General features: G+C 36.1%; 1 protein-coding gene across 1 annotated transcript in view; it reads right to left on the bottom strand.

Annotated features, from left to right (window-relative positions):
* CSMD1 (CUB and Sushi multiple domains 1) overlaps window positions 1-21,797 on the bottom strand; it is a 1,320,281-nt gene that overhangs the window by 1,079,933 nt on the left and 218,551 nt on the right. Inside the window, 1 exon segment of the mRNA XM_068415956.1 lies at window positions 14,200-14,416. Coding sequence (XP_068272057.1) covers window positions 14,200-14,416 — 217 coding nt within the window.

The following is a 21,797-nucleotide window of genomic DNA, read 5'->3' as shown; positions in this document are numbered from 1 at the left end:
GCTTTTACAAAACAAATCACTGTGCTCCTTATTACAATGTTAGAAATTAGTGCTTTATTTTAAAATTTAAAACATAGAATTCAATAATTGCACAAATTATTTATTTACCAAAATTCATAGGAGCTGCATCTCCTCTTTCTAGTTTCTTTGGCATTGTATATTTTTGGTGATCTGTGGTATACTGTAGTCCTATGACAACTATAACACACCATTCTTTTGCTCCTCTGCTCTTTCTCACCTTAAGAGTAGGAGAAGCACAGCATTTGAAAATGAGGATTTCAGAAGCAGCATTTTAAGGCGGATTCACAATTCCTGGCTGTGGCTTTCTATTTTTCTCATGGAATCCTTCTATTATGATCTCGTCTAATGTAGAAAAAGTGTTCTTTAAATGCTTTGTATACTTTAAACTAGACCTTCCTTAAGATCCACATCAATATATACTTGAATTCATGTTAGTTAATTAACTGCCCCTTTCATATGTGTTTTGTGCTTTTCCATTTCCTCCCAACTGACATAATTGAAGTAAACATTCGAAGAAAGATTAATAAAATACTTTTTTCTCCTCTAACTCTTTGCAAGACAAATCCTGTGTGTCTAAAGCGTTTGTTTGCTTTTTGGTTGTTGAATCCTAGGCTTCTTGGAACTAAAAAAAAAAAAAAAAAGAGCATAGTTTTCTATAATTTTCATAGTTTCACAGACCTAGTTTGTGTCCACTCAAATTCATTATCTCTCTTTTTTTCTCCAGGTCCGCATCTTTTCAACTGCTGACTCAGAGTACTCATGTTTAAAAGATGCTTTCTCTTAACAAAAAAATGACAAATCAGTGTAAGTGCATGAGGCATGTTTTATTTTGACAGATGTGGGAAGACCATGGGTGGGAAATCTGAAATATTAGCAGGAAACAAAGGTATGTAAAACATAATAAGGGCCATCTAAGCCCCAAGTTGAGAAAAAAGTAGTTTCTTCAGGTAGATGGAGACAAAAGTTTCAGGAAACCTTGGATTTAAAAAAAAAAAAGCCAGACACAGACCAGCTGTGGAGTCCCTGGATGATGGACAGAGAGTGGCACTATCAGTCACGCTGCTCTTTGGGCCCTCCCGACTTCGGTCACTGCTGCGCAGTCATGAGCACAATCCAAAACTGGAGCTGGGAACATTTCCTTGGAAGTCACAGTTTCTACTCTTGTTACAAGGTCTTATTCACACCTCTTCTAAAACGGTATTGAGTATCTACTACGTTAGTCTTTATTAAGAAGACATTTAACTGATATCAAATTTAAAATTCAATTTGCTAGACAATTAAATGATTTTGTTTCTGTTCACAGATGTCAATGTACGCACTGCTAGGTCACTGCGCACCGAATGCTGCGATCAGCTGCCTTTATTATAAGTAAGGAATTCACATGGAAACTTCCCATGCACGAGCCTAAAATTGGACCCTTTTCAATCTGAAATTAGATACTCATTCACTGCTGGAGTGTACTTTTTTTATTTTATATGTAAATAACTTGCTTTTCTTTCCTCACAAGACAACGTTGAGTTATTCGTGCTAATGTATTCTTCCATCATTTTTTGTTTCTTAGTGGCAACCTCTTCCAAACTTGGAACATCTCACAGCAAGCAGAGAGACTAACATCTTTTCCACACAACATGACATTAGAATATTTGGCTAAAGGCCCTAAAACATTACAAAGAAACAAACAAACAAACAAACAATCTTATTCATGATCCTTGTGTTTACTTGTTATGCTCAATTTGCTCTTTCATGCTTGTAGCACACAATGGAAATTTTGATGGCTTGGTGTTTTATCTTTATAAGGAAAGGGAGCCTTTTCTCAGTTTCTTCCATTTTCTGTGATTTCTACAGGAAAAAAAAATGAAGCTGTGGCTGGGGGAGGAGAGGCTTTCTTCTCAGATGCTAGGCAGTGCCTCACATTCTCTGTGCTGTGCAACATTTATGGAAGGACTCCACACTGTAATTTTTAATGTCCAAACCATATATTCTTTTACTGTACAAAGAGATGCTAACCTTATTCAGTGACTGTGTTTGAAATTTCAAGGTTACTTTGCAATTTTTTAAAAACTCTTTTTCAGTACTTTACCTCTTTCAAGGAAAAGTAAAACGAGGAAGAAGGTATACATTTTTTTATTAACTCTTTCTTATTACAATTAGTAAATAAAATGATGTGCGGCATAACAGTGATTGGTGCAATGTTTGATATATGCACAACAGCACCACTGTTTGGTTTCATAGTCATAGAAATACATTTTCAAACAAAAGTTAGCAATCTAATTAATGTACTATGCTGGCTGGTATCAGTCTTTGAAAGACATGACATATAAAACCAAATGTGACAAATATGGACTAAAATGTTTATTTCCCAACGCTGTGGTTTGGCTAACTTGTATGAAATGATGGTCACTTTACCATTTCCCTTGATATTTTCTAACTTGGCTGCACATGTTTGTCTCACATACCTAATATCACACATGAATTGTACTCTACTCTAACCAAAACCCCCTGGAGTGAATTCCTCAAAGTAATAATGCCTTGGACTTTATTTAAACATATTTTCATTTAATATCACTGTTTTCTCTAGTCAGTGCTCCTGTCATAAAAAGAAGGAATATTTATCTTTTAAAATGACATTCTGTTTTATAAATGTTAACTATGATTGTTTTCCATAACACTCCTATAATTCTTCATCTCTTGCTACATGAAGTTGTGCTACTAATCAGTGTAATCTACAGTATTCCCCCTCCAGCATAAGGTAAATAATTTTTTAAATTTTCATTGCTAAATAATGCGTAACCATCTTCCATTTAGTGAAAAAACTAAGGCAGATTTTCAAAAAAAAAGTATACAAATGCTTTCAATCATTGTCACAAAAGAATTTCTGATTTAAGTTTCTGACATATGTCAGCTTAAATGTAAAGAAAAAACTTATATTTTCAATTGGAAAGTTTAATCAATTTTATGATGGCTCATTTATAAACTATGAAACAAGGGGATGTCTCTCTTCTTTACCTTAAATCTGTGAACACATGGCCCAGGGAAATCCCTGCATGGTTCTATTGGGAATCCCTACCTCACTATTTCACTATCACAGATGAAGCAAGGATCTTGTCTCACTTTCCTTTCTGAAAAGAGTTCTGAGGGAAGCTCTCAAAATCATAACACCAAGCTGTTACAATTTTTAAGTACAGTAAAGGATAGTATAGATCTGAAATGCTCAATATCTCCCTAAGATTTTGCTCCTTAACAAGGTGTGTTTTAATAGACCATTGGACACAAAACTTGCATACCCATGTATTCAGATCTCTCTTTTATCATACAGGAACCCATCAAACGTAACAACAGTGGTCTCACATTAAACCAGCCATCCTCTGTTTCTTCTTCATCAAACACATTATGACATACTAGAGGTGGATGTAACATTTAACAAAGATGACAAAAGACAAGATTCTTGCCCTAAGAAGTTCATCTAATTTTAACAGTGCAAATGGATCTCATATTGAAAAGAAGCGCAAACATTCCTTGAAAGGGCATAACTTACTTTTACACAGTTTTCTAATAAAATAAAATAAAATAAAATAAAATAAAATAAAATAAAATAAAATTAGATTAAATTAAATTAAATTAAGCTAAATTAAATTAAATTTGATGGAAGTCAGGAAGGTGATTCACCTAACTGAAGTAATAATGAATGTAATGAATGCAGTAAACATGAGATGCAGAAGAAGAAAACAGCTGTCTAGGTTCTGTTGACACCTGCTTTCTGTTTCTGGAAGAAATTTTTAAAAATAGAATGTATCACAAAGGTAAAAAAAAGCAGTAATGAAGCCAGCTCTTTATGTAAAATATATATAAATATCTCTACTGTCTAGATATTGCACTTGCTCAGACCTGTCTCAGTGAAGGTGGAAAATGCCTCCAGGAAGAGAAACAGAGAATAAGAACATCTTATACAGCTTTGTATTTTACTATTAACAGCAAAATTCTTTTGTTGGAACTGATGGTAACATTTTCTTGGTTAATAAATAAATCTTTCTATAATAAATCCAGTGTATGCCATACAAATTAACTTTTCTTTTAAGGCTATACAAATGCCTCACTAGGTGTTTTTGTGGAGGTTCCCTCAGAAGTTCCTCGGAATGCCTACAGTGTGGAGTTGTCCTTCATTCAAACACACATTACATCTGCCTATTCCACTCAGGTGCTATGACCTACCACAAATAAGGTAATTTCTGCACCGCAAATAAGGTGTATTTAAAATTGTGTATTTTTTAGCATGAATAGAAATATGTGGGTTTTAAAATATTATAAGTACCTGAAGTTAGATAAACTGGACATAGCAACCTGTTTAAGACTATATGAAAAAACTCCTTCCCACCTTTTCCTACATAGTGACCAGAGTATCAATCAAAAATAGTGATTCATGATGATTAAGAAGAATGGAGTGTGAAGAAGGAGAAAGAAGAAAAAGCAGCTTCTAATATGCTTAGAAACATTTACCAGATTCCGTTGGTACATATAATCTAGTTGAGAGTTGCAATACAATGGGGTTCCTTAGATGAAGACTGAGACAGGAAGTTCTCCAAGGTATATTTTATATACTGCATCCGCTCTTCAGAATAAGGAACCACAAGGAAAGCATGGGCTGTTCCCATTTCAACTCAATGCTGACAGGAAGAATATTTCCTAGAATTTACTCAGAATCAAATCTTTATGGCCTATGAAGAGAATGAGAATTTCTGTGGTATAATTCATCTCAACCTAAAACTGATGTGTAACATAAATTAGATAAATCAATGAGATTGATTCCAGGGGCGAGGAAAGGGTGATTGAGAAAATCCTGATGTCATTCTGTCATTGTGGAAATTGAGAGATAAAAATCACTTTCAATAAAATAACACAATGGAAGTCACATAAAGTGCTGAAAGTTGCTTTAAAATTCCATGTGAAAAATAAAAGTAATTCAACTCTCACTGTACTATTTTGAGAGAGGTATGATCAGCTGAAAGATGGGTCAAAAGGTAAACACGGATATGCACACATACTTTAAGGACATTTTTGCGGGCAGTATTTAGGAGGCTATGTTTTGAGTAATGGAAACTTTAATACCTATAGACAGATTTCAAAGAACTCTTATCACTAAGAATTATTCTGGACCAATGAGATTATTGCGCCTCCTGTTTTTCATTATTTTAAATATTAATTTAAATGGTGCTTTGCTGTTCTGTAATTCAATGCTCTAAACAAAATCTGCTAAAATTAATTGGTTTTTTTTTTCTAAGTTATACCTATGGGACTTTCAACTTCAGCATTCAAATGTAACTGCTAAGTTCACAAGTTTTAAGAACAGTTTTTGTGTGTTTATTAGACTTTAATGTACTCACCAACTAGTCCTATAACATACTTTTTTTCTCTAATTCATGAATTAAAGAATAATCTCAAGAAATTAAAAATTAAATGGATTTTTAAATATTGTATAATAATTTGTAGTAAAATTCACCATAATTTTGTTATTTATGGCCTTATTATGCATATTTAACTCCAAATGCCTAGAGAAATAGCCTGTCTTAGCAACTAAGACAAACATGCGGTCTAATATTGGCATCTGTTATTTTCTTTTCTTTGTCATTTTGCTTTTCTTTCATGACATTGGTCACACTAGATTCTGCAAAGAAAACCACAGTGCATAGGTGTGTGTTGGTGGGGTGGGAAATAAGCAAATAATTTTTTTTTAAGTTATCTTTTTGCTGAAAGACAGGAACGTATAAATGAGGTCTGCAGATGGAAGAGAACATTGATAAATCAATGAAAAAAGTAGGCAGTCAACAGTAAGAAGTCTTCTAAGGGTGCTGTTCCCTGCCAAGTTGGTATTGAGCCTGTTATGAAAATCAGCCTTCACTTCCCTTTTGATCAGTGTCACTGTCATTATATACACTTCTAGTCAGTTAGTCACTGACTAGTTAGTTTTCTTAATAAATTAATTGAGTCGAATGGAGATGAGCATACATAGTTTTCACTCAAATGAAAGTATTGAGTGCAGAATAACCTGCGACTTCAGCAGAAGTATAATCGAGTCTCTGTTAAGTGGGAAAAACATCACTGTCAAAACCCAAGGCCCTTAATAATGTCAGCAGATGCTCTTGTGAATATGAACAGGAAAAATCGGAGGAAAGTCTCTAAGTAATATCAGGAGCTGCAAGATTATGAGAACGCTTGTCTACAAAACTTGTTTTATAAGCAGAATTGGTTGTGTGTGACTGGCTCACCGAGGAGGTTACTGAATTTCCACTGCTGCAGTTCAGAACAGAGACACTGCAGAGATCCTCTCCAATGCCTGAATATTTATGATGCTGTATATGTCCCATGATCACTATATATCCTGGTCCAGCACAGGGTGACACAAAACCAGACTATGATCACACAGTCAATAATCACAAGACTCAGTTAAGACAGGCAAGTAATTACCAGATGACAGTAAGAGACATGATTCACAGTTTAACCTAATTACATGCATCAGAAATATGATGAATCAGTTATTACATTTTATAAAGGTTTTTTTTTACTTTAATTTGCCAGTTAAGAGATAAAATATGTTTTTTCACTCTAAAACAAACAAGCAGACAACAATTCTTCATAGCATACAGGTTATGTACTAATTAAAAAGTTATTTATCACAGTTATATAGAAACTCTGAAAAATCTTACCATAAGGATGTACAGTAACAAATCTCAAAAGGGGCCAGATTTTGACAACTGGACTTCCTTCTCCTTGAGGAGTTCCAGGTGAAAATTTTCTAAAGGCTGTTATTTAATTATTAGTTTGCAGTCAGAAGATAAGCAAAGGGAACTGACTGATCTCTGACCAACAGCTGTTGTAATAGTCACTCTATACACAGCATTTAGGGATGCTGATCAGAAGGGCTTCTGTACATAATTATAACAATTCAACATGCATCATCATCTAAAATAAAAAGGAGTCTCTTTTTGAACAAGATGGGAGATGCAGAAAGACTGATATAAAACTGCTTTATGTAGACTGTATGTGTAATATATGTTTAGGTGACACATAATAAAGGTAAGCAATTGCCCTCACTCTCAAAAATTAATGTATTTAAGAGTAAAAATTCCTTACACAACCAGCAATCACCTGTTTAGTCAGAAAGTTGTCTGAAATTTTGGGTGTCAATTAGCTATGCTAAAAGACTTTTTAAGGTGTATCTAAGTTTTAAGAGCTGTAATTCCCCAAACTGTGTTTATCTGCATTCTTAATGGATTCTCATATCCTATTCCTAAGGAGTTTTTGAGAATGAATGTGAGATCATAGGGGAATTTATCATATTTAAGTAAGTGTCAAAATGTGTATATATTGTTACTATGCCAAATCGTAGGGGTTTTAGGAGCTTCAGAAACTGTCACAAATTAAGGGAGAGTGAAAAAATACAACCCTCTCAAAAAAGCATGACATGCCAAATTGTGTACTGAGCAGCGTTCAAAAAAATCTTAAAAGTATCTGGACTTCTGCAGATTACAAACTCATCAGTCTGACAGAATCGAAGGGGCTTTCCATAAAATATTGTAGATCATGTGAGTACCCTCAAGCAGACATCATACCAATGAAGATGATTTTCTTATACTTGGACAATATTGAAGGAACATTTAAACCTTATTATGAGATTTCAGGTAAAGCAAAGATGTAAACTGAGCTCTTCAAAACCCAGGTACACATACATCCATTCCACACTCACAGCTTGCAATTTTCTGTGATTCTGTAGCTTAAATACTGGATAATGGATACCCAAGGTGTTCTGTTTCGTAAAATAACTAATCAAGGAATGTATGGGTGTTTGGCTTGGGTGATCATAAATATGATTCTTTCAAGCTGAATAACTCATTATTTGTAATATATCCATATGCAATAACATATAACAAGGGAGGCAAATGTGCACCTCATCTGAAATCAAAGATCTACTCTAAAACATTGTCATGTGAAACACTTAGAAGCTCTTCATAAAGAATAACCTATCTTTCTCAAGCTTCTATGATGTATCTTTAAATACAGAGTAATGCTTCTCTACTTTACTAGAAAGGTGTTTATATACCAATTTTTTTATTATCTCTTTAAATCAAATTCAGTCATATAGCTACGAAACAGTATTACCTAACACATGCTAAAGTTTCTAAAACTATAGAAATTAACATTTTATTGACCCACATCCCAACTATCCTCCTCTGAGTCACTTACTGGTAACACTTTTGATGGTGAAATACCACAAACAAATGCACCAAATCACTGCTGTCACTTATACAGGTCCAGTTTGAAAAGTACAGAAAAGGCAAAGAAGCAACACCTGTAAATTCTCTGAAGATGTACTATAGCCAGTTTCAGATGAAAAAACAGTTCTAACTCCACAGAGGACAAAGAAATTGAGCACAGCTACATTTTCATTATGGTGAGTGCCACATTCATTTTTTAAAGAAAAACACGATGACTTAAACTACAATATCAAAGCTTTAAGCAACTGATGAAGAATTTTGCAGAATGAATTCATGCATTGCTTTGACTTTTTAAATGAATCTAATCTTTTTTTTTCCAAGAAACAATACTGCCTTAAATGTGAAATGGATTTGCTTAGGTGGGAGTTCAACCAATACTCCATGGTTTTTGGAAAAAAGAAGTATTTCATTCTTGTACAGTTGACCATCATCTAGTATCAGCCTAAAACATGTAACTAATACGGCCTATAATTCTTGGTGAAGTAGCTTGTTGTTAGTAAGCAGACTCCTTATTTGACTTTAATAAATTTTTCATTAAATCTTTTTAGTATGTAGGCTTGCCAACAAAATTAGCAAGCTTAAGATTTTGAATTGGGAAGCTAAAAATTTTGGGAATAGGATTTTTGCCTTTTATCCACCATAAAAAAATTGCGACATATGAGCTCGAACCTCCCAGTATTGCACACATATATTATTTTTCCTTCCATTGCATACTCTGTTTGCTGTTGGCAGAAACTATCTGTCAGCATTTAGCTGATCAGTTCAGAGTTTCCTTTCTTTCTTAAAATAGCTATGTGATATACAGCGAATCACATTTTAGCCCTCTACTATAAATGATTCCTTCTTCCTAATAATTTAATAGGTGAAAAAGCCAAGAAAAATCTGATTCAACGTAAAAAGGGGAACGATAGTCACTGATAGGCATCTCTGCTGGCAGGAACTTTGTATTCAATTTGCATAATTATACAAAAAATAGTTTTCCTTTTCCTACAGATGTACAAAATACGAGAATATCCTGCTGAAATTATTCAATAATCTTGTTTTACAAATTTGAACATTGGCTCAGTTTCTGTTATTTTGTGCTGTGTTCTAGGTAAACCTCAACTGGAAAAAAGATGGCTACTATACTCATTCCTACACTGTTTTCTTCACAAAATCTCCATCTCACACAAGCACACAAATCCTATACATTGAAATCAACTTGTAGAAAATGATGTACAATAAAACGGTTAAAAAAAGACATATGATATTTTTGTGGGGATGGAAAAAAAAACCAAATAAAGAACAGTAAACTGCACAAAGCTCTTGCTGCTGCAGTGTCAACAGTGCCTGTAAAAAAGTCAATCACCCCCTCATTGCTTCACTGTTCTCTTCATCCTGGAGAGAAGACAGAAATCACTTTCCAAAGAAACAAACAAATAATAAACAATCAAAAAAACAAAACAAAAAAAACCAAACAAAACAAAACAAAACAAACAAAAAAAAACAAAACAAAAAAATAAAATTTAGAACATGTTGAATACATGATAAATCTTGGTTTGTTAAGATAAAAGAGGTTTAATAGTAAACAGGAGCCCAAACTTTAACTCCAGTGAACATTTTTTATCTCCATGCTTGGATTATGAAGTGCAGAGTATACATATGGTTTATTGCTTGCTGGAGAGAGGAAAAAGTGAATACTGTGAAGAATTCATATTTAATTCCTATCATTTCTACATGATTCAAGTAAGCAGAAGGGAACACGCTGCTATTTAACATTCATTGTATATATGCTTGTCAGAAAATTTTTGGTAAGCTTTATTTTATTACATGCTCTGTTGGCAACTTCCATCATTTGCATTACTGCTCCATTAAACCAAAAATGTTTAATTCAACTAATATGATTAATAACAAGTAGCATCTATTATATTATTACATAGGCTGCAGTAAAAAAAATAATGCTTAGAAGGCCTGGGAAACCATGAAGGCAAGTAGACATTTTAAAATCACTTTCCAAATAATGTATATCATGTATGTGCAAAATAACTGACAGCTGCATATACACACAATAAAAAATATTCATGTCTGTACACTGATGTCTTCTGATCAGTGTATATAATTTAATTAGCAGCTTTTCCATGTAAGAAAAACCAAAATTGCTTGGAAGCCATTTTTAAGAGTTTTTCAGAACTGACTGAAAGATTGAATTGATTATTTGAAAAAGATTATTCCAGAGTATATTATACGGATCTTCCGTATCTAACTCTTAAGTAAACTGAGTGTGTGATACCAAAAAAGTGTCTGACAGACACTGAAACACTGAGATTACAGCATTTACTCGTACTTGACACAGAAAAAACACGGAATCTCAGGAATCTCATCTCAAACTGAGATGAAGGCTATCACACATACAAAGTCTCAGTTCACCATGTTTATAACACTTGCAGTTCAAGGTCTTAATGCCCCACTTATACCCCACCTCACCTCTTCAGCAACAGAGGTTTTGATACTGGTACTTCTATTTACCCAGTGCTGGTATGGTTTCCCTATACCTCTCTATGAAATCCCCATTCAGGAATTCTGCATATGGGAAAAATATAATATTATAAATAAATATTATAAATAAATAAATAATAAATAATATTATAAATAAAATATAATAACAAGACTTACACTAAGATACCAGCCCTGAAATTGCTTTTGAAATCCATAAACTGTTGAAATGTCTGTTTTGAATTCACTTGTTCGTGGCAGGTAATGTATCTATTGGCAGTACACAAGTCAATCGGTCAATACTGTCAGTTCACATCTGCCTATACACTGAGCCACTTCAGAGCTGGCCGATGTCCCTACTCCCTATGTCCCATTGATACAGTTCTCATTTCTATTTAAAAATATTACCATTTACTATTATATCGGATACATACAACAAAGGAAAAAGTCAAAATAAATATTTGCTAGCCTCTGACCTACAACGAACTACTGAATGCAAGTCTTACTTAAAGAAACAATTCACAACTAATACAACTGAGTAATAACTTTATTGACTCAGTGCACCACACTTGCACCTCTTCTTCACAAGAGTTTCATCTGTATGAATTCTGCATGCTGACAGTTAACTGCGTATAACAAATGACAACTCCTTTACAACTTAAAATGCAAATAAAATGTAAATTTTACAAGTTTTCACAGCTTAATTAGAATTTGGTTGTATTTTGAAATCTTTCCCCATCAACTGATAATGCAATACTTAAGCTTTAAGATAAGCTTTTTTCCAATAACGTAGAACTGAGACATCTGTTTTGGTTACAATATATGGTGAAATTATCTAACTTTATGTTTGTTTATGCAATTAAGACTACAAAGCATTATCATAACAGGTGGCATTAGACTTAAATATTTACTTTTCCTCTTTTTTATATATATATATACACACACACATATATCAAAGCCTGTTTTGTGTTCTACGAACTTTACAGTGATAAAAATAAAGTAGCTGTAGCAATCTTTTTAAGGGCAATTTTGGACTGCAGATCTCACTAATAATATAGAATGAGAGAATACTAGTTGGCTTTTATCTAGAAAAACAGGAAGATGTAAAATAGCACTTTTTAGTGCCTTATCTTTTGTTTACATTGTTCTTCCTGCTACTATCTTACTTCTCAGGTTCCTCATAACATAGCTTACAATAACCTATGACCACTACTATGTGTAATTTATCCCTTAAATCAGTATATGTTTTAATAATACACTGAAGAAGTTCATATACATCTTACAACTACTTGTTTCTCTTTTCTTCCTCCACACAAACAGCTTAAAACAATTTATTCCTTTCCCTTATCATTTCAATATATTTTATGTATGTTTCTATTTCCTTGGATTTTACAATCAACTTGTAGTGAAAGTATCCTGGTGCACATCTAGCATACAAAAAGGTCCTTCAGGCAGCACAGTAAACTAGTTGAATGCACTATTCATTTTTATCCAATTTTGCTTTAGCAGCTGAAAAAAACTACACAAAATATGGGATGAATATTACTTAATTATTATAGTTTGTGAGAGCTTTATAGTTACACAACTATTTTTAAGGAAAACCTCCAGATTTTACATGATAGCTGAAGAAATATAATGCAGTAGAGTGTTTCTAACTATGAAAAAAAAAGCATGCCCTGAAGCAGAAGTTCCAAGATGCTTCCTTGCATTTGCATGCTGTCAGCTAAAAAAACAAGCCTATAATTTTCCAATATCTGTTGAGTGAATTATCTCGAAACATGCAATTGTAGAGGCGTACACCTGTGAATTTGCTTTGCACAACAAAGGGTATGTCACAGGGTATGAGACATGTCAATAGAAACCTGTCATTCAAATTCTGTTTTTTTAACCTGTGCATGCTGCAAAGTCAACAAATGCTTTTTTCCTTATGATACCATTTATGAATGTAATTAATTGGTAAATACAAGTGAGGATAAATGAAATATCTGCTTCAGTGTTTGAAGTTTGAAATTAAATCCTTGTTTTACTTAAATCAGTGGCAATTACCATGACTTCAGTGGGATCAAGATCATACTTAGGAATTTCTGTCTTCTACTCTCATATCCACAGATCAGTTGGTGCTTTTCCCTGAAAGCATTTTCTACTAACAGATTAGTGCAAAACAAGCAGGCCTGATAGCTATTGATAATAAGAGCATTTGAGTGAAAAAGACATACTAATCCTTTTATAAAGGTGATACAAGTACTAAAGGTGAGTTAAGTACAGTAAATGAAGCACATATACTGTGCAACTCAAGCATCAGTAGCTGTGTACTACCTTCCACAGTTTCCAAAACTTTTTGAACTGAGTCAAAAACAATCAGAACATTGTTCTTGTCAAAAATACATGATGATACCCACTAAAATGGGGAACAAATTGGTGATGTTCCCACATTTCTTTTAGCAGTATAATATAAATCAGCAGCATGTAAAAGAGTAATCAGACAACAGAAATGACAGCAGTGTTTTACAGTGCTTCATAAATCTCATGCCTGAACAGAAAATGACAGAACAGCACCAATAGCAATGCTTGCTTTTCAGCTCTGCAGTCCAGATCCAGCAAATGACTGAGGAACCCAAAACAAGACACCAATGAAATTAATGCACCAAAATCTGAAGTTGTGAAGTGCTTCAAGATCAAAAAGCTTCCCCAAAGCCTCTTTGTAACCTCAGTGGTATTTGGACATATAAGACACCCCAGCTTCTGACCTTTAAATGTCCTTAATTGCTTAATAATTGTATTTACTTAAAAGCTGCAGAATAATTTCAATTTTGGCAAAAAGTCAAGCAATTTACAGCTCAACTAATCTTCAAGGCAGGCAATAGCCACCTGAAGGTTTTAATCTGGAAAACATTTCCAGAGGTTGCCCAACACTCACTAAGGAGATTGTGCCTCTCACAAACTACTGTATCGCCCACCACTTCTGTGTCACTTTTGGTGAGAGACCCTGGGACACTGTTAGCACAAGTAGCATACTGATTCAAATATTGTAGGCATGGTAGAAAAGTAAAGCATGATCTCAGTAAGAGTTCTTTCAAAAATTGAGGAGAGGTGCCTTTAGGAAAGGGTCCCTGGGCCAAACCTGGATTCCATCAGGGGAATGATAAATAAAAATAAGCTACTGCAATGTGGGATACTCCTGTGCTCTGGGCCTTTACCAAAACTGACCTTAAACTGTGCAAATTTTAAGTAAGACTGATGCTAGTGGTACACAAGCTAGGGCCATAAGGATATGAAACTTGGATTAATGTCTTTTACTGAGAGATCTTGGGGCACTGCTATCCCCTTGGGGAATAACTATGGAAATACAACGTTGTTGTAATATATCAACAGAATGTATATGCAAGAGAGAAAGAGAGACAGACAGAAAGAAATGAAGAAAGGAAAAGAGGTACCTTACCTCACTTTTAAATTGCCTTGCTGTGGCTGTCCATCGTAAATTGACAAAATATCAAAATCTTCCTCAAGGGCAAAAGTATGAAATGACAATTGTATCCTGTTACGTTCTCCTGTGATAATGATCCATGTGCAGTTGGCATAATTTGGATAACCATGGGGAAATCCCGGGCTTTCTATAGTACCATTTGGTCCCTGTACTAAGCCTCCACAGTTCTGACCTGAAATACAAGAAAGGAAAATAGGTATTTTGGTGTTTTCCCCCTCTCCCAGTATATAGTCTTACATGAGTAACTATATGTAAACAATTTTATAATACTTTTTCTAGATTACAAACACTGCATAAAATTGCATTTATACCATTCTTCCTTCTGGATTCAAAACCCCCATCACTGGATTTTCTGAGACATCTACCTTCTTTTTATGCAATGAATCATTATTTGAGGTTATGTAGTATTAACAATGTATGACTTATTCATCCAAATGTGAAATTTAAGCATTAGCCTTGATGCCATAAATTCAACAGACTGACAGTTTTAATGCCAGAGTGTTCTGAGCTTTTTGGTGAAGTTTTTGTATAAATATTAAAGTATTAGAGTTTCTGCTGTTCTGAAACATACTTTCAACACAGAGCAAAATGTAGACACACGTTTACTATGCTTTCTGTTGCAACCAACATTAAGATTTTTATACTTTGAAAACACAGCAAAATTTCTGAGGTATAACAATTTTAGTGCCATGTGTATTGTGATGAGGCAACTGTTAACTTTTTTTTTTAGTATTTAAAAAAAGAACACTAAGAGTTTACTCAGCAGTCATCTGTGTCTGGTTTGTACATCCTACAGTCCTTGTGAGGGTATAGTAGCTCATTAACAGGAAGTCCCCAGCAAGAAACTCTGACATACAGTGCACACTCTTGCTAATTTCCTACTTGATTTTGTTAATCCCATACACAATAGTTGCACTGGCTCAGAGAAGCATTAATGAAATATTTGAACATAGAAAATTTTAAGGACATTCTGTGCGCTGTAATGCTTGGATTATTCATGCATTTTAAGGACTTCAGAACAAGTATAATCCCAGCATTTTATTGTTATACGTAAACCAGAAAAGTATTTCAGGCTGTAATTTTATTCTTAACTTCCTAGCAGTAGCTCTCTGAGATGGAATCTGTCAGAGCAATGCTGTCAAATGCTTGTGGGAGGTTTCTAAATCTTAATAAAATGGATTTAATAAAAGGGATTTGCTGCCAAAACTAAAGAACTAATAAGTAATCATTTTCTACTAAATTTCAAATATAACAAAAACTCTAATGAAAAGACAAAAAGGCGATGGGGATTCAGGAGGCCTTTAAATTTTCTCTAATATACCTACCAATTGATTCACATTACTTTAATAAAACACTGGTATTACTAAACGACCTTACTGGCATCACAGAGACATGGTGGGATGGCTCTGATGACTGGAGCATTGGAATGGAGGGATACAGGCTTTTTAGGAAGGACAGGCAGGGGAGACGAGGAGGGGGTGTTGTGCTCTATGTCAATGATCAGTTTGAGTGCATGGAGCTCTGTCTGGGGATGGAGAAGGAGCTGAAAGAAAGCTTATGGGTCAGAATTAAAGGGCAGGCAGGGACCGGAGACATTATAGTGGGCGTCTGCTACAGGCCACCTGACCAGGAAGATCAAGCGGATGAGGCCCTCTACAGACAGATAAATGTAGCTGCACGTTCACAGGCCCTGCTCGTCATGGGGGACTTCAACCATCCTGACATCTGTTGGAAGGACAACACAGCTGGGCACAAGCAATCCAGGAGGTTCCTGGAATGCGTGGATGACAACTTCCTTCTCCAAGTGATAGAGGAGCCGACGAGGAGAGGAGCCATGCTGGACCTTGTTCTCACCAACAAGGAGGGGCTGGTGGGGGATGTGAAGCTCAAGGGCAGCCTTGGCTGCAGCGACCATGAAATGGTAGAGTTCAAGATCCATAGAGCGGCAATGAGGGCCCGCAGCCAGCTCACCACCCTGGATTTCAGGAGACCAGACTTTGACCTCTTCAGGGACCTGCTTGGGAAAGTCCCTTGGGATAAAGCCCTGGAGGGAAGAGGGGCCCAAGAAACCTGGTTAGTATTCAAGGACCACCTCCACCAGGCTTAGGAGCAATGCATCCCAACAAAGAGAAGCCAGGCAAAAACCCAGAAGGCCTGCACAGATGAACAAGGAGCTCCTGGACAAACTCAGACACAAAAAGGAAGCCTACAGAGGGTGGAAGCAAGGGCATGTAGCCTAGGAGGAATACAGAGAAATTGTCCGAGCAGCCAGGGATCAGATTAGGAAAGCTAAAGCCCTGATAGAATAAAATCTGGCCAGAGACATCAAGGGCAAGAAAAGCTTCTATAGGTATGTCAGTGATAAAAGGAAGACTAGGGAAAATGTGGACTCTCTCCAGAAGGAAACGGAAGACCTGCTTACCCAGGATATGGAGAAGGCTGAGGTACTCAATGACTTTTTTGTCTCAGTCTTCACCAGCAAGTGCTCAAGCCACACCGCCCAAGTTGCAGAAGGCAAAGGCAGGGACTGGGAGAATGAAGAATGACCCATGGTAGCAGAAGATCAGGTTCAAGACCATCTAAGGAACCTGAAGATGCACAAGGCCATGGGACCTGATGAGATGCATCCACGGGTCCTGGGGTGAGTGCCAGCAGCTGGGCTGGACCGTGGGCTGCAGGGTACGTGTGCCTGGGGGCCAGTGATAGGGGAGACCCCCATGAGTGACACCAAGTGCCAGCCCCAGGTGGGACCACGGCCAGAGCCCGTCTGGCTGCAGCAGAGCACCAGGAGCCAGCATGGGTGTGCAAGTGAGTGTGCGAGAGCTGGCTGTGGTCCACTCGGACAAGCTGGTGAGCAGGTGATGCAGAGGGGAAGCCAGGAGGGTTTCCCCAAGGATGAGACCTTGGAGGGGTGGCTACTGGGGACCAGGGGAGTCGTGGTCAGCTCTGTGTGTGGATGGGTGGACCTCCAATCTGCTCAGCCAGAGAGGGGAAAACAGGATGATGCCGCTAGTGCTGCCTGAGTTCGTGTGAGTGCTGAGTGTGTCCACCTCTGTTAATCTGTGTGGCTGGTGTGCTCTGTGTGTGTGCACTTACTCGGAAAAGCTGCTCAGCTTTGCCACTGCCTGCATCTGGGGCATGGAGATGGGGCAGACTCACCTCTGTCGGCTGCCAGATTCAACCCTTCCTAGCACAATCAATGCCTCTGAATAGTTAAATATTCTGTAGCTTGACAACTGAAGCTAAAAATAGAGAAAAAAATGGCAGCTAAATTGCAAAATTTAATTGATTTTCTTTAAATACCGATCCATTTAAATGCTACAATTTTTGTCTATGACCAGTCTAGGACCTTCATTAGGTCCACCTCACATGAGAAGAATGGTTGATAAATGCTAGAATGCGTATAATACCCTTAAGCTCTGATGCAGACATTCACAAAGTGACTGCAACTTTATCAGTCTATAAAACATTTTAAATTCAGACCTTACTTCTAGCTGCAGGATATATATTCATTGATTGTGCTGACGAAACAGAAAAGCTAGTGTTTTTAAAGTCTCAGATTAGTACTCTGAGAGTCAGGCAACAGCTTTCTGTGCAATTTCCTATGTATACTTAAGCCTTTATCCAAGCACCCAACTGAAACTAAATTATCCTGAAGGTTAAAGATTAATATTACTATTCAGCAAGAATCCTACCATAATGGCAGCTTTGCTGTGTACTAAAGCTAAACATCTTAATTGCTGGTATGTGGAAGTTTTTTCTTTATTTTAATGAAGTTCTCAATGTTGAAACACGTATTATACATCAGTCAGATTACATTGCCATTACAAATTGGGAAAAAGATATTTCATGTTCCCTTTTCAATACTGGAATGTCCAAAAAGACCAATAGATCAGTATTCATACAAGTTAATGGGGAAATAAAATGCAGCAAGATATGTTTCTCTGCAGGAAAACATTTTTTTAAAGGGCTTTTAATGCTTTTTTTAAAAATCCAGTCTACAACACCATCAATTCAGTGCCACTGGCTAGTAGAGACTAAAAAAAACAAAAATACCATAATCTCTCTCTCCAGGCTACAGCGTCACAGCCTACCTTCTGACAAAGCCATAAGTTCTTAGTCAAAAGCAACTAGATTATATGAAGTTGTTTTATCCCTTTTCCTTCAAAAGTAATGATTTAAACCAGTAAAGCAAAGTTATACGAATTCTCTTTGTTCTTCCTTTGCATTTACTCCAATTGTTTTTAAGTTTCATCAGAACGAAGGAAAGAAAATGCATTAAAAAGAGAGGAAAACAATGCAAGTTGTATACCAGGTTTGAAATACATAGGAAGTGGTGTTGAAAAAAGTTCTTTTACAGAGGTAAAGAACCTATATTGTAAAACGCTGAGCTAAAGACAGATTTAGTGACCTTTAAAACAAGACTGTTCTTCATAGATGCAAACTCATTCTGCAGATGGAGATCACTGAGGACTGGGTGGATTTTATTTGTTTACTTTTCTAAAATAAAGTAAAATAAATTGAGGCTTTAGGTAAACATCACTATTACTGTTACAGTTGCTTAGCAACAGCTGGGAGAATGAGAGAGTATGGTATAGCTCAGGTAAATAAAAAGAAAGTTCTGATTTCATTGTTTGTGAAATACTGACACAATAATCCAAAGTCTCTTCTGAGCTTCACTGGAATAGGAGCAACTCAACTGTAGGTAAGCTACTCCGAGAAGAGGACTTCTTTATTTCCCTTCTGCCAGACTCCTGCAACATACAGGATAGCTGTCTGTACCAAACCTGGTCACTTCAGTATTGTCACTTTGACTTTCATTTTTTATTGATGCCACTCTCCCAGACCACTTCACTGACAGCCTTGCTCACATATCAGGATCTTAGAGCAAGTTTTTTTATTACCTTTGTCACTGGATGCCTACATCATGAGGCTGAGAAGTGTAATGCAGTTCAAGCAGTTTCGTTTTATACTATTACTAAAAGAGCTTAATGTTAAAAAAAGCCCAGTTCTGAAAACTGGGAAAAGTCCATTTTTCTCACTGTAACCGCTCCATGAGATCGTCTACTTTAACTACCTTTTCTTCCCTGACAGTTATTACTTTGTGCATCACTTCTGTTATCCAGCAGGCTTTCCAGCATTTTTTGTCTGTGTGTGACCACGGAATCAGTCCAGGAAAACATTTCAAATTTTTTAATCTCTGATATTTTAATTCATGCTCTCTTTGCATTTAAAACAGGACCTTTTAGTTCAGTGTGCTTTAATTAACAGAGCAGAGTCAACTGATATCAACTGAGGAGGACAAATACTATTTTCCAAACTAGATTGCTAAGTCATAACTTGAGGAAAGAGAATGAGTGGCAATAAATTCTTCAACAGTCATTAGAGAAGTTTCATTTTCAAAGACGGAAGAGTTATTTTTAGAATTGAATTTAGAAAGATCAGATGATATTACATTAGATTTTAGTGTTAAAACAATCACCTTTATTAATACAAATACATTTCACAGGAAGAATTTTAGCTTTCACATAAATAAATCATATTTTATGGATCTGCAAGAAATCATGAAACATTCCTCTTGACGAGTATACTATTTCCATACACATAATTGTTCTTCTTATTTAGATTTGTATTTTATATAAATCAGAATATGGGCACTACTGTCCTATGCAATGCACACATAAGAAAGAATAATTCTCCTACGAAAAATTAACAATATAACTTAACAAACAGTATTACAGCATTAGCAAAGTTAAATGTAATCAAAATACAGGTAGCATGAAAACACATGCATGTGTAAAATACGAATTTCATTGCACTTTTGATGTTAACAAATTTACACACACAAAACATACACAACCTATGACATTCATTAACATTACCAGTGTGGGAATGGAGCAACAGACACATTGAGGTCCCTTACAATCCCTAACATTCTGTGATTCTGTGATACCCCCTGGAGATTACAAATTCAAAGTACAGCTGCCTGAGACATTCATGACTAGAACTGAAATTATGTGTTCTAATAATCTTAACCACAGGAAATACAGTGTCTTTTGTTTTGTATCATACTGATATGTTTGCACAGTATTAAATTTCTGGTTTTAATGGGGCAATGGGATGGAATGGAGGGTGATGCAGCTCCTGTGCCTGAGTCATGATGTCAGTAGCTGACATTTATGCACAGCAATATTCAGAACAGAGCAGCTAACCACCATCTTGCAGCACCAATAACAAAGACAACTGCATGAGTAACTACAGGTGTGATTCAGCATTGTTCCCAATCCCTCAGCCTTATCTTATCTACATCAATTCAAATGACGCTAATCATACTGGCATTGCTAAAGCTGGTTGTACCAGCATGGGTGAAATGTAGGCTGATCTGCCATGTCTGTGCCAGGTCTGTGGTGCAGAACTGCCCTCGGGCCTGCGACTTATTCTAATGTTCATAGTCACTGCTTCCACAAAATGACATGGAGACGAGTTTCTCTAGGACAATTTCTATTTACCACCACAGGAGATATGCTTATGACCCTTCCTGCATAGGTATTCCAATATCAATAATTTTATGGGCAAGGTACAAATAAAACACTGCCTGTTCTTTCTCTAGGTCTAAAATAAAAGCCTTGGTATTTGTGACAATCAAGGGATCTAACTTTAATGAAAATAGCTGATATATGAAGGTGATGGGTGGTGGAAGAGGTTGATCCTGAGATCCTAGCCTCTCCAAGCAATAACACAATGTATCTGAATATTGAAAAGTCCAGGAGGGTGATCAAACCCTCACTGAAGTCAATGACAAGGCTTCTGTAGACTTCAGTGAGAGAAAGATCACCTCTGTACCTACAGGCTCAGATTCATTACACATCTGGCTTGCTTCCAGTAGACGAAATCTGAGAGGGGAATGATTGGCATGGCTCAATGGAAGTGGACATGCCTTTGGGAGACTGTGCATGGCCATAAATAAGAGCAGGATAAGACTGCAAAATGTTAGCTTTCACCCATGTTACATCAGACTGCATTGTGTCATGCTGTCTGACATCTCACCTGACAGGCATATTTCTGTTACAAAACACAAAAAGACAGAGAAAACAACAATGATTTGAAAAGAATGTGTTTATTTTAGTTGATGTGACTAGTTAATTAGTAGTTATGATAAAACAAGCTTTAACTCGTTTAAAATTATTCTTGTCCCTAAAAGTAAAAAATCTTGCCAATGCCAGTTTTTATACAGCCAACTATAAATTACTAACTCAATCCACACCGCACTAGTTTTTAGCCTACAGCTGCATGATTTACTCTTGAAATTCTGAAAGCGCTCACCTCTATGACACCCTTAACACACCTGACTCTCAATTTACTCTATCTACAACTTTCCTTATTCCAAAGGAATGTGATCATATGTATACGAAAAACACAGAACATACGGCTCTTGTGGGAGAAACTGTAAAATTAAATTTTCCACAGTGGTTTCCTGGACAGAGAGCCAAATGCTGCTTCATGCTTCAGCTATAACACTGTAACTGTAATATCTTCTTTGTGTCACTGTAACC

Source organism: Nyctibius grandis, chromosome 1, assembly GCF_013368605.1.
Source record: "Nyctibius grandis isolate bNycGra1 chromosome 1, bNycGra1.pri, whole genome shotgun sequence".
Taxonomy (NCBI): Eukaryota; Metazoa; Chordata; class Aves; order Nyctibiiformes; family Nyctibiidae; genus Nyctibius; species Nyctibius grandis.
Note: the sequence above shows the minus strand (reverse complement) of the source record. Positions and strands in the feature narration are given on the sequence as shown.